At 46.0% G+C, this 14,510-nt stretch overlaps 1 protein-coding gene across 1 annotated transcript in view; it reads right to left on the reverse strand.

Annotated features, from left to right (window-relative positions):
- fat3a (FAT atypical cadherin 3a) overlaps positions 1-14,510 on the reverse strand; it is a 321,467-nt gene that overhangs the window by 130,911 nt on the left and 176,046 nt on the right. Inside the window, exon 18 of the mRNA XM_047390981.1 lies at positions 1,029-1,166. Within this exon, the coding sequence (XP_047246937.1) occupies positions 1,029-1,166 (138 nt within the window). The remainder of the gene's footprint in view (positions 1-1,028; positions 1,167-14,510) is intronic.

Consider the following 14,510-nt stretch of genomic DNA (forward strand, 5'->3'; position numbering starts at 1 on the left):
GAGGCTTGCAGATATAACATTTGATGGGTACAGATTAAGGTGCTGCAGCACCAGCCTCTTCTAGATTAACACGTATTCAAAAGGTGTAAGCTATTAGCCCATAGCTCTATTCATACCTGCACACATAAAATGAAGACTGATAAACAATATTTCTGCATGCTACAATAATCTTCGGACATTTCATATTATATATTAAGAACACATCCATATGACCCTGATATTTTGCTAATTGCTGTGAGATAGGATTTCAAAACAAATTCCACAACAAGTCTTATCTAAAAACAAGAGGAAACCCAACCAATCACCAGGATGCAGACATTAGGTTGCAGTCATGATGCAATTTGCAAACATAAATAATATTTAAAAAATAGATTGTAATGCAGTGCTGTAAATTATCTTTACATAGAAAAATACTATGAGTTCAGTGACAGAAGTCTGTTGCAGTCAGTTGGAGCTTCTGTTTACAAACAGTTTGGGGGAGGTTGGCTATTTAAAGGTATTCAAATTAGCAGCTTTTGTCAGCGCCCTGCTTTCAGGCAGAGAAAACAACGAATCTTTCAGTGCAAATTTCTCAGAATAGTAGTCTGGTGAGTGCAGACATTCAGATGGTCATATCTTCTTCAATTAATTTTCAATTTCCACAAGTTTAACATCATTGAAAAGCTTAGACTCCACTCTTGGAGGATCTGTAAATAACTCAAAACGACCCCAGGTAGACTTGTTCCTGGTTTTGCCACGGCCAGTCACAATTATTCAAAATTAACCTCAGATGTGCTAAACTGCACACCACAGTTTCTGTCAGGTCATTTCATGTATGGTATTTGTTTTTTTTAAAAGACGAAGTCAAACTAGAAAAGTAAAAAAAAAGCTAAGGACACCCCCCAACTCCAGATATGTATACAGTTATAGATGTAATTTCCTAGTAGTTCAAGTGGGAACATGTGTCACACGGAGAAGGCCCAAAAGTAAATTGAAATGAGGAAATGTATTTTAAACAGGAAAAGAGTATTCTACTTATGCGACTTTACTTTCTCACGGTCCAGTGGCTTGTTGACCTTTATGATCCCGTTTATAGGGTCAATGAAGAACTCGTTGTCCTGGTCCCCACTGAAAATTGAGTAGAGGATGGCTCCATTCAGACCACTGTCAGTATCTTCTGCTATCAGCTGTAAGCAAAAAACATAGAATCACATGGTAACTAAATAGTACAGACTGTCTCAGATTGCAAGTATTTCCTACTGTCACTAATGGTAATAAAAAGTAAATAAAATAGATTAGATAGTAATAAACTTATTACTATCTCAACATTATTAGATAATGTTGAGATAGTAACAAGTTTATTTATATAGCACATTTCTGTAGCAAGACAATTTGAAGTACACTGCAGTGGCATAAAGGTAATTAAACAATTAAAGAGAATAACTAATTAATAATTAAAAATAAATAAATAAAAAATAATGATAAAATGATTGATAAGAAAAAAAGAAGGAAAGTTGGACTGAAAACTTAACTAATAATGTTTAGATAGCACAGACAAGGGCCACTCTAAACAAATACGTTTTTAATCTTAATTTAAAGCAATTTAGGGTTTCAGTGCTTTTCCAGTTCTCTGGGAGTTTATTCCAGATTAGTGGAGCATAAGAACTAAAACCTGCTTCTCCATGTTTGGTTCTGGTTCTGGGTACGCAGAGTAGATTTGAGCCAGAAGATCTGAGAGGTCTGGGTGGTTGATACACTGACAAGTCTGTAATGTATTTTGGTATTAAGCCATTCAGTGATTTATAGACTAAAAGATGTATTTTAAAGTCTATTTTTTGACATATGGGGAGCCAGTGTAAGGACTTTTGAACCGGGGTGATGTGCTCCACTTTCTTAGTTCTAGTGAGGACACGGGCAGCAGCATTCTGGATCAACTGCAGCTGTCTGATCAACTTTTTAGGCAGACCTGTGAAGACACCGTTGCAGTAATCAATTCTACTAAAGATGAACGCATGAATTAGTTTTTCAAGGTCCTGCTGAGACATTAGTCCTTTAATCCTGGATTTGTTCTTTAGGTGATAGAAGGCCGACCTTGTTACTGTCTTTATGTGCCTCTGAAGGTGTAGGTCTGAGTCCATCACTACCCCCAGGTTTCGAGCCTGACTGGTGGTTTCTAGCTGTATTAACTGAAGCTGTGTGCTAACTTTTAAACGCTCTTCCTTTGGTCCAAAGATTATTACTTCAGTTTTGTTTTGATTTAGCTGAAGAAAAGTTTGGTCTATCCATGCATTGATTTCTTCTAAGCATTTACCCAGCGCTTGAATGGGTTTATGGTCACCTGGTGACATCGTAACGTATAGCTGTGTGTCGTCTGCATAGTTATGATAACTTACGTTGTTGTTTATTAAAATCTGAGTTAGGGGGAGCATGTAGATATTGAATCGGAGGGGCCCTAAGATGGACCCTTGGGGAACGCCACGTGATTTTTGTGCTCTCTGATGTAAAGTTACCTACTGACACAAAAAATCCGTCCTTCAAGTAGGATTTATCCGATCGAGTGCTGTTCCAGAAAGGCCGACCCAATTTTCCAGGTGCTTTAATGAAAAGGAGTGATCAACAGTGTCGAATGCTCCACTAAGGTCCGACAATACCAGCACTTTGGTTCTTCCACAGTTTGCATTTATACGGATGTCATTGAACACCTTGACAAGAGCAGTCTCAGGAAGCCTAAATGGAAGACATCGAAGCGGCTGGTCGTTGTAAGGAAGTTGTTTGACTGTTGAAACACAGCTTTTTCAATAATCCTACTGATGAAGGGGGGGTTTGATATAGGCCTGTAGTTCTGTAGTAGCAGCTTGTCCAAGTTGCTCTTTTTCAATAGAGGTTTGAAAATGGCTTTTTTTAGGGCCTGGGAGAAAACACCTGACAAAAGGGACGTGTTTATTATTTGTGTTAAATCAGATGTTATTACCCTCTCCTTGAACCGTCACCTTAACGTGGTGGAGGGGTTTGAGTGCTCAAATGATCCTAGAGGCTATGTTGTCTGGGGCCTAAATGCCCCTGGTAGGGTCTCCCATGGCAAACAGGCTCTAGGTGATGGGTCAGACAAAGAATGGTTCAAGAACCCCTCATGAAGAACAAAATATCAAGGCACGTGACGTCGCCCGGTACGGCGGAGCCGAGGTCCCACCCTGGAGCCAGGCCTGGGGTCGGGACTCGTCGGAGAGCGCCTGGTGGCCGGGTTGCTCCTCGCGGGACCCGGCCGGGCCAAGCCCGAACGAGAGACGCGAGGCCATCCCCCAGTGGGCCCACCACCTGCAGGGGGAACCTTGAGGGACCGGTGCAAAGAGGATTGGGTGGCGGACAAAGGTGGAGACCTCAGCGGCCCGATCCCCGGATGCTTAGGCTGGCTCTAGGGACGTGGAATGTCACCTCGCTGGGGGGGAAGGAGCCTGAGCTTGTGCGGGAGGTCGAGAGATATCGACTAGAAATAGTCGGGCTCGCCTCCACGCACAGCGTGGGCTCTGGAACCCATCTCCTTGAGAGGGGTTGGACTCTCTTCTACTCTGGAGTGGCCCATGGGGAGAGGCGGCGGGCTGGTGTGGGTTTGCTTGTTGCCCCCCAGCTCAGCCGTCTCGTGTTGGGGTTTACCCCAGTGGATGAGAGGGTTGTATCCCTGCGCCTTCGGGTTGGGGAGAGGTCTCTGACTATCATTTCAGCCTACGGGCCAAGTGGTAGTGCAGAGTACCCTGCCTTCTTGGCGTCCCTGTCGGGGGTGCTGGATAGTGCGGATGACGTGGTCCTGCTGGCCCCCTCTAGCCAAGACCTACAGCATGCGCTGTGGCGGTTCGCAGCCGAGTGTGAAGCGGCTGGGATGAGGATCAGCTCCTCCAAGTCCGAGGCCATGGTACTCGACCGGAAAAGGGTGGCTTGTCCTCTTCAGGTTGGAGGGGAGTTCCTGCCTCAAGTGGAGGAGTTTAAGTATCTCGGGGTCTTGTTCACGAGTGAGGGAAGAATGGAGCGGGAGATCGACAGACGGATCGGTGCGGCTGCCACAGTAATGGGGGCGCTGTGCCGGTCCATTGAGGTGAAGAGAGAGCTGAGCCGAAAAGCAAAGCTCTCAATTTACTGGTCGGTCTACGTTCCTACCCTCACCTATGGCCATGAACTTTGGGTCATGACCGAAAGAACGAGATCACGGATACAGGCGGCTGAAATGAGCTTCCTCCGTAGGGTGGCCGGGCACTCCCTTAGAGATAGGGTGAGGAGCTCGGAGTAGAGCCGCTGCTCCTCCACATCGAGAGGAGCCAGTTGAGGTGGCTTGGGCATCTATACCGGATGCCTCCTGGACGCCTTCCTCGGGAGGTGTTCCAGGCACGTCCCACCGGGAGGAGGCCCAGGGGACGGCCCAGGACACGCTGGAGGAACTATGTCTCTCGGCTGGCCTGGGAACGCCTTGGGCTCCCCCTGGAGGAGGTGTCTGAGTCTGCTGCCCCCGCGACCCAGTCCTGGATAAGCGGAAGACGACGAACGAACGAACGAACGAACAGATGTTATTACAGGCAAAACTTTCTTAAGGAAAGCTGTGGGTAAAACATAGAGACAGCAGGATGAAGAGCTTAGTTGCTGTACAATTTCTTCTTTATTTTGTAGTTTATTTGGTGAAATTGGGAAATTTTGTCAAAATAAGTTCTGGTTGGAGACAACATTGGTCCTGGAGTTGATGTGGATATGCTGACTGCTCCTCTGACCTTATGGGTTTTTTCAGTGAAGAAGTTAGCAAATTCGTTGTAGGCTCTGGTAGAGTGGAGTTCAGATGCTACAGTTACAGGAGGGTTTGTTAGCCTGTCAACCGTGGCAAATAATGCACGAGCATTATTAAAGTTTTTGCTGAGGATCTCAGAGAAGAAAGATCTTCTCACATTTTTCAGTTGTAAGTTAAATCTGTTGAGTCTCTCTCGCATTTTTTTTAGTAGCAACAGTTAAGCATTTCATCCCAAAAGCAAAGCCAGCTTCTCTTCTTGACCTTCTATCGAGCACCGTAACCTTCAATAATTGGAAAAAGGCAACCTTCAAAGAAGGGGACTTTTAGGCCATCCCAAATCTGAAGCACATACAGGTCCTTCTCAAAATATTAGCATATTGTGATAAAGTTAATTATTTTCCATAATGTAATGAGGAAAATTTAACATTCATATATTTTAGATTCATTGCACACCAACTTAAATATTTCAGGTCTTTTATTGTCTTAATACGGATGATTGTGGCATACAGCTCATGAAAACCCCAAATTCCTATCTCACAAAATTAGCATATTTCATCCGACCAATAAAAGAAAAGTGTTTTTAATACAAAAAACGTCAACCTTCAAATAATCATGTACAGTTATCAATACTTGGTCGGGAATCCTTTGGCAGAAATTACTGCTTCAATGCGGCGTGGCATGGATGCAATCAGCCTGTGGCACTGCTGAGGTCTTATGGAGGCCCAGGATGCTTTAGCTCATCCAGAGTGTTGGGTCTTGAGTCTCTCAACGTTCTCTTCACAATATCCCACAGATTCTCTATGGGGTTCAGGTCAGGAGAGTTGGCAGGCCAATTGAGCACAGTGATACCATGGTCAGTATACCATTTACCAGTGGTTTTGGCACTGTGAGCAGGTGCCAGGTCGTGCTGAAAAATTTAATCTTCATCTCCATAAAGCTTTTCAGCAGATGGAAGCATGAAGTGCTCCAAAATCTCCTGATAGCTAGCTGCATTGACCCTGCCCTTGATAAAACACAGTGGACCAACACCAGCAGCTGACACGGCAACCAGACTATCACTGACTGTGGGTACTTGACACTGGACTTCTGGCATTTTGGCATTTCCTTCTCCCCAGTCTTCCTCCAGACTCTGGCACCTTGATTTCCGAATGACATGCAGAATTTGCTTTCATCCGAAAAAAGTACTTTGGACCACTGAGCAACAGTCCAGTGCTGCTTCTCTGTAGCCTAGGTCAGTCGCTTCTGCCGCTGTTTCTGGTTCAAAAGTGGCTTGACCTGGGGAATGCAGCACCTGTAGCCCATTTCCTGCACACGCCTGTGCACGGTGGCTCTGGATGTTTCTACTCCAGACTCAGTCCACTGCTTCCGCAGGTCCCCCAAGGTCTGAAATCGGCCCTTCTCCACAATCTTTCTCAGGGTCCGGTCACCTCTTCTCGTTGTGCAGCGTTTTCTGATACACTTTTTCCTTCCCACAGACTTCCCACTGAGGTGGCTTGATACAGCACTCTGGGAACAGCCTATTCGTTCAGAAATTTCTTTCTGTGTCTTACCCTCTTGCTTGATGGTGTCAATAGTGGCCTTCTGGACAGCAGTCAGGTCGGCAGTCTTACCCATGATTGGGGTTTTGAGTGATGAACCAGGCTGGGAGTTTTAAAGGCCTCAGGAATCTTTTGCAGGTGTTTAGAGTTAACTCGTTGATTCAGATGATTAGGTTCATAGCTCGTTTAGAGACCCTTTTAATGATATGCTAATTTTGTGAGATAGGAATTTTGGGTTTTCATGAGCTGTATGCCAAAATCATCCGTATTAAGATAATAAAAGACCTGAAATATTTCAGTTAGTGTGCAATGAATCTAAAATATATGAATGTTAAATTTTCATCATTACATTATGGAAACTAATGAACTTCATCACAATATGCTAATATTTTGAGAAGGACCTGTACAGTATGAAAAACTAGAACATTTCGGAAGAAATTTAGACGGGGCCTGCCTCTTGGTGCGTGCTTCTCGGACCGGAGCTTGCTATTTTTATTAAAATTCATTGTCTATGCTATTTTCAGCTTAAAATATTACTAGTGACTCTGGAAGACTGAGGCTTTCATTTTGAAATTTTCAGTAAGCCTTATTTTAAATGGGCAACACTGGGTGAGCTCCAACATTAGTGTGAAGCCCAGTCCTGAAATGATCTATTGTTTAAAATGCAAAGGCTTTTATTTTGTAGAGCATGTTTTGTCTTATTTTGAAAGTTCAGCATGGTTGTACTTTCAGGTCAGGCGTAGTTCCACTAGTTATATAGAACCTGGTTGCGATTCTAAATTCATTATGTATGCAATAATCACCTTAAAAAATTACTAGTAACTCTGGAAGACTGAGGCTTTTATTTTGAAATTTTCAGTAAGCCTTATTTGAAGAGACCAACACTGGGTGAGCTCCAAAAATAGTGTGAAGCCCAGTCCTGAAATGATCCATTGTTTAAATTGTATAGGCTTTTATTTTGTAGAGCATATTTTGTGTTATTTTTGAAAGTCCAGCATGGTTGTCCTTTCAGGTCTGTGTTAGTTCCATTAGTTATATAGAACCTGTTTCCTATATAAAAATCATTATGAATGCTATTATAAGCTTAAAAAATCATTAGTATGTATGGAAGGTTGAGGCTTTTATTTTGAAGATTTCAGAAGGTCTTATTTCCAATGTCCCCTATAGTCCTATTTCCTACACTGGGTGAGCTCCAACAGTAATGTGAAGCCCAGTCCAGCAATATCTATTGCTTAAAATGTAAAGGCTTTTATTTTGAAGAGCATGTTTTATCTTATTTTGAAAATCCACCATGGTTGATCTTTGAAGTCTGGGTTACTTCCTTTAGTTATATAGAACCTGCTTGCTATTCTAAAACCATTGTGTATGCTGTTATCAGCATTAAATAATCGTTATTAACCATGGAGGATTTATGAAAGAAATTGCCCTTTAGGGTTAATCACTGTTGTCTGGATGTTGGAACAGCAGAACATGCTGTTTAAGTTCCCCACACAAAGTGGCCGCCATGTAGTTGCCTCCTATGAAGATGGTCAAAGGCTTAGGGGTCGGGTCAGGTTTAAGCCATAGAAATGAATGAAAATCAATGAAAGTCAATGCAAAGTCCTCAGAAAGATAGTAATCCATGGATGTGTGTGTGGTTGGGTCTATGTATGTGTGTGTGTGTGTGTGGGTGTGTGTCTGTGTGTGAGACACAGAGAGGCAGAAAGAAAGACAGAATCACATCCAGACATACATATACAGTAGGAGATACACAGAGCTATAAATAGAACAGTGAGGAATGAATCAGCCAATCAGCAAAGAGCGTCAGTGTAACTTGACACCTGTTGTTTCTCACTCACGCAGCACCTCACTCTGTGTCTGCCCCTGGCCTGGCTTTATAACATGGAGGCGCATGCTCCTGAACGACTGGCCATAACTCGGAAACCGTAGGGGCAATCGATGTCATTCTTGGACCGTTTTTATCAGAACGGACAGGGGAACATTAATATTCAACCTTTATTTTTGAAAATATAATAATAAAGACACAACACTGGGTGAAAAGAGGGGGAAAATGGAGAAAAAGACAAAAATGCCCGAACATGCTCCGGAACAAAGTGTAATATCTCGGAATCCGTACATGGTATTTGAAATTTTTTTAAACTGTGGGCGACAGCTATCCCTCGTCCCCAATCATGGAGATTTTCATAGCTCTATGTCATTCACAGTATAAAATAGGATTATGGAAATAAATGGTGTCACTCATGGATTACAGGTCAAGCTCTCATTGAAAATACATGGGAGAAGGCCTACAGAAATCTACTGAATCTTGGCGATCGAGGGGTGTTTGACAGAAAACTATGAGACTTAGAACAATTTTGAAGCTATTGTGTGAAAGCAGAGGCCCGGCCCTACAATCTGACCGAAAATTGTGACTGTAGAGCGACATTTGTGGCCGTGAGTGCCAGTTAAAAATTATTTTTCCTTAAAAAACCCCTCTTTCTACACTCTAGTAACTGCCATCTCCACTGTTAAGAGTGTGATTTTCTCGCAAACTTTGTGTCGCTTGGAGTCTGATTTTAGAGAAACCGTAGCAGTTATCAACAAACCGTTTTCACTTCTGAAGAGCCGGCGGAGTTTTCTACAAACTGAAAGTCAAACTGTGTTTCTAGGTGAAAGTATGGCGATACAGTAGAGCCTCAAAAACAGTGAATTTTGAGGATTCCTCCGCCCCTGACTACATTCATTCCTATGGGGATTTTGGGGGGGTGGTTTTTCGTAAATTACGTCGCCATGGTAACTCGAAACGCCAATAAAAGTAATAGCACACCTCACGGGACCGAGCCGGTCGTTTTGATGTATATATTGTGGGGGTGCACGCTGCGGTTCGGGCCGCTTTAACGGAGACGAAGAAAAATAAATAAAGAGTCCAGTTTAGAGGTGAATAGTAATAGGTGCCTGCCATGCATTGCATGGAGGCAGTGCATTGCATAGGTGCCTGCCATGCATTGCATGGAGGCAGTGCCTTGCATTGCTTCACAATGCAATGCACTGCTCTCCTATGCATTGCTATGGCAGGCACAATTAAAGTTGTCGGAGAATCCCTGCTCCTCGCATCTACACAGAACATAGTACAGAAAGCACATAAAGAATCGGAAGGGGGGGGTGGAGCAAATTTTCTCTCTATTATGGAACTGTTAGCCAAACACATTCGAACAGTCAAAAGAAAAATGACAAGCCAAAGAAATGTAACATATCACAATTAAATAACTGATTGTCTAGCTGAAATGGTACGCACTTCAATAGCAAGTGAAGTTGCCCAAAGTGAGGCTTTCAGCATTTTGGTTGAGACAAAAGACCTAAGCAAAAAATAACTGATGTCCTTTGTAATAAGATACTATTACAATGGCTCACTATGTGAGAGCATCCTTGTCTTTGAGGCAGCACAGCGCCTTGATGCTACATCACTTTAACAGAAAAGAATTCTAATTTTGCAGAAGCATGGTCTTGATTTCAAAACCAACCTTGTAGGGTAAGCATATGACAGAGCCTCAGTCATAAGCAGAAAAAACACAGGTGCGCAAGCACGCATGAAATCAGAGGGCGCATTAGCTTTTAATATGCAATGCAATGTTCATTGTTGTTTCAGAGATGTTTCAGGGTGGAACATGTGGAGATATATTATGTGTGTGCATCATTATTATTATGTTCATAACCAGTGTGGGAAATAAAATGTATAACCTGTGTTGGTATAAGACATTGTGGCCTGCAGAATTGTTATTGCACAAACTTGGCCTTGAGTGTGATGAAGCAGAAAAATACTGAGAGCTGAAGGAGTGTGTGAAAAGTAGAGACTGACTTACTCCCTGCTTATATCAGTAGATACGAGTGCAGGTGCTGGAACAATGACTGTCTAAATATGGTAAAGCCAGAAAAAGTGTATACGTGACTACATGTGAGAAAATATTGTAATCAAGGGCGCTGCCCATTTTCATGTGTGTTTTAATAAAAGCAATGTGCCCAGTGAAAAGCTCTGAAGTCGTCTCGGTGTGTGGCCTGATAACGAGAGCTTCCCTGGGTCCAGGTACTTTTGAATAACATACAGCTGTCTCCGTGTGATTTATTATAATGTGTGTAAATTCCTCCAGGTTATGGTGAATAAACGAACGCGCAGAAGGCCTCTTTAAAGAGGAACTTCAACAGGCAAGAGAGTTACAAAGATGATAGAAACATGGTGGGTATGTAGGTATAATATTTTTCAGTCCCCACAACTTGATTTGGGCACGGCTGTCACACTTGCTGACACTCTTGTTGACACATTGGAGAGTTACAGAGAGGGCTCTCTCTTTAATGACACCTGTATAGTGTACTTATAGAGTATACTATACAGGTCAACGGATGTTCAGGATGGGTTTTGCATCATCTAATACTTGCTTACACTGCACAGGCAATATACCTGACAATTACATCCATGCACTCTTTATGTACACCTGTATAGAGGTTCTGGTGCCTGACTTGTGAAGACCTATCAAAGTGTCTGAGATGTAATATTTCACCTTCCCCTTCAGTTTGCTTGTTGGGGAACTTAGATGATGTCACCATAGAGACAAATTCTGTTCACATGGTTTTCACTGCCTTATGTATCGCTAAGAAAACTATCCTCATGAATTGGAAAAATAAAAACCTTCTTAATATTAACCAGTACAAAAACCTTCTGTTGGATTATATAAGTCTTGAGACAGCCTCTGCCTCCACATCAGATCAATCTATCTGGGCTCCTTTAATCGGCTCCATCACTTAGTGGGGGTGGGGCACCTTTGGCTTTGTCCTGTGGTGCATTGTGGCGTATGTGGGGGAGTGTCTGGGTTTGGGACATTTGGGGTGTTCCAGGGCTGGGGTCCCTGGGCTTGGGTCCGGGCGGATGTGTCACCATAGTTTTGGGCCGGTGCATGCTCCATCACCGGCACCGGCTTGGGGGTCTTCGGTGCATCGGTGGGCAGAAGGGCCTCCTAAACTGGCGGGTAGGTACCATCTCATTGTAGGTGCTCTTTCCTTCAAGGAGTGCATTCTGCTGGCAGGGCGGAGGGTCTGTGGGAGGGGGTGGGGCGGAGTCAACCTGGGTGTCTAATGTCTTATGTGTTCTGGGAGTTGTTCGAATGTTGGGGTGGGTGTATGTTTTCTTCTGGGCTGGAGGTGGGTGGTTGGCCTTGGGTGGGGATAGGCATCGTTTGGACCTGGGTGGTTCCGGTTCAGATTCTGCTTACTTGTATGGGTTCTGGTTCCTGACGCCGGTCCCGGTTTTGTCTGGGGGAGGGGGGTCGGAGGTGTCTGCATGGTTTGGCGGGCGGGCCGGGTGAGGTTGATCTGGGGGTGGACTGGTCTCAGCTTCTTGGTGGGTTTTTGTTTTGGCTCTGTGGGCTCTCTGCCTTTTGTGGGCTTTGGTGTGGGTTTTCTCATGGGGCTACTTCTGGCAGGGATATGGTTGTCGGGCATGTTCTTGGACCTGGATGCTGCGTTCTGTCCTCCGCTGTATGGCGTGCTTTGGTGTTGGGTCAGTGGTCCTGTATGCGGCAGATCTAGCTTCTGAGTGTGGGTGCTGCAGTGCGGGCATCGCTGGGCTCAGTGGTTGCATCAGGCTTCTTGGCCATATACTGAGGTGGGGTTTGCTTGTGTGCTGGGTGGTTCCTGGTGGGTTTTGTGTGCATGGGGTTGGTTGTCTTCACCGTGCCCCTACTGATGTATGAAGGATTTGTGGTGATGCTGTGGCGTTGGGTTGGGGGAACCGCGGCTTGGCTTGGCTCTGTCGTTTTGCCTGGCTGGCATGGATATTGGTGGTCCTGCAGCCTCTTTGCTGTGTGTTCTGTGGCCTTTCTGTGGCACACTTCGACTTGCTGGGCTGGCGTCTTTCCTGTGGGCACGGTGGTGGGCGGGGTGGTGGATTGCAGGGTCTGCTTGAATGCCTGACTGGCCCTGGTGCTGGGGATGTTGATCCAGCTTTTTGGTTGTTTCTCCAGGCCTGGTGCCTGTCCCTAGACTTTGGCCCAGTGGATGTGCCTATGCCTCCCCCAGTAAACAGGGTTGCCTATTGGGGTCAGCCAGGGAGCTGGCTCCCTGGGAGAGCATTTTGCCCCCCAGTCATTCCCTCTGCATTCCCTGGACAACTCCCTCCGCCCACTCCATCACACTACCACTTATGTAGGGCCTTGGGATGTGGGTCCGTCACTGGAGTGCTGCAAGGGTTTTCCATCTCTGTGCTCCCATGGCAGCCTGTGCCCCAATTTAATTGTACAACTTAGACACTCTCCTCTAAGGGTTAAGTTGCATTAAGGGTTCTGGGTGGGGGGGACAGACCATCTTCCCCACCTGTTTTTCTTTTTAAATACACACTACAACAACACGCATCAACACCACATTTGAGCGGGTGGCTTGTGGTCTTCTCACACCCTTGCTCGCTTTTTCTCGTCTGGGGTCGGAGGCCGGGAGAGGGAGCAGGCCTTCTGGTCAAGACCTGGACTGGGGTTGTCTGGTGCTAGGCCTGGCTTTTTGTCTCTCTCGGGATTGCTTGGATTTCCTTGGATCTCAGCTGGTGCATGTTTCCCTCTCATGAACTGATGGGCTGGGGCTGCTGGTGTTGGCTGGATGGTTGGGCAGGCTTGGCGGTGTACTGCTCTGCCGGCTGTTGTGTCCAGGGGGGATCTAGGCGTCGGGCTAGAGGGTGGCGTGAAGGGGCTGCAGTATGTGGGGTGTGGGGTTGTGTCTTCTTCTTGGATGTGGGGTCACAGGCATTGGATCGGCTGAGCGGCGGTGGTAGAGCTGAGCTGGATAATGTTTCTCCCTGGGCTATTGTTGTATTGGCGGTGATTTGGTGTGTTTGTGTGGTTGCGGTGGCGTAGTGGGGGACGCTGGCCCCGAGTGCTTGCCGCTGGCCGGGGAACTCTTGCCGGGTGAGTTTGTCCCATCTTGGTGTGGGGTCAGGTGTTCCGTTGTGGGCACAGTGCTTGATGGTGTCTGCCCTGTTGCACCTGTGGGCGGGGGCTGGGGTAGCGTTCCGCGGGGCCCTTGCCTTGCCGTCATGGCACACTGTGTGGTGAGGGCAGGATGTGGCGGGGGTCCCTGAAGCGGGGCTGTGTGTGTGGAGCTTGCGCTGTGTGGGTTTGGCCCTCTCTCCAGATGAGGATAGGGGTCGGGACGGGCGGTCGGGGTACGGGCCGAGGTTGCTCAGGTTCGGGCACTAGCCCAGACTTTGGCGGTCTGCCTTTCTCCATCCCCGGAGGGAACGGGACCACCTCCTGGTTCCTGGGGCTGGTGGCCCCTATGGGGTACAGACACCTGGACCTGGGAGAGTAGAGTATGCATCGGGAGTGTGAGTGAGTGTGCGACGTCCATTGTTGTTTGTCTTCACGTTGGGTGCGTGGGTGTGAGTGTATGTGTACAGATGAGGGTGGGAAGGTGTGATTGTGACTGTGTTTTCGTGTTTTTTGTGTCAGGTTGGGACTGCCCCCTTTCCTGGAATCAGTTTATGCCCCGCATCAAATGTGGGGCCTATTTCCTCCCCGCCACACTACCTGCTGGTGGTCAGTGCCTCTGCCCGCTGGTGTACTTGTGGTTCTTGGTGTCTGGGGCTGGGTTATTTGGTGTGTGCTGGCTCACTCCCGGTGGCTGCCAGCGGGGCCTGTGGGCTCGTCGCTGCAGCTCCCTGGGGTTTCTGCACTGGGGCTGCTGGGTGGTTCCCCTGGGACTCTCCCCTGCCTTTCTCTTGTTGGGTTGCAGTAGTCCCGGTGGTGGTTCTCCTGAGGTTCCTATGCTCTGGGGCCCTTTGGATGTCTCCAAATCTTTCCCAGGTCCAGGGGGCAGGTCTGTGTCTCCTCACGCTCGTCATTGCATATTTTTATGGAGAAACCTTGTATACACAAGCATGCTCACACTCAGACCCACAAGTGTTTAGATTCAAGTGTTAACAGATACACAAAATGTTCTATATTGAGCTGCATTTACCACTAAATACATCTTGCATTCATAAGTACCGTGCACTTTTCAGTAAAAAAGTTGTTAATATGAACATTTCTGCAGGTGTAGAAGCAAGCAGGGTGTTATCTTGTATGCTCTTCATGCTTCTTTCTTTCCTCCATTCTTTTCTCATTCTCTCCCCTTGTCCTTTTTGCCCCACCTCTCTTGCTTTTGTGCTTCTTATTTTTTCCTTTTTGCTTCTGTAACAATTGAAATAATTCCAAAGCATTTTCTAAAAAAGTTTA

The sequence above is a fragment of the Girardinichthys multiradiatus genome, chromosome 18 (genome assembly GCF_021462225.1).
Source record: "Girardinichthys multiradiatus isolate DD_20200921_A chromosome 18, DD_fGirMul_XY1, whole genome shotgun sequence".
Taxonomy (NCBI): Eukaryota; Metazoa; Chordata; class Actinopteri; order Cyprinodontiformes; family Goodeidae; genus Girardinichthys; species Girardinichthys multiradiatus.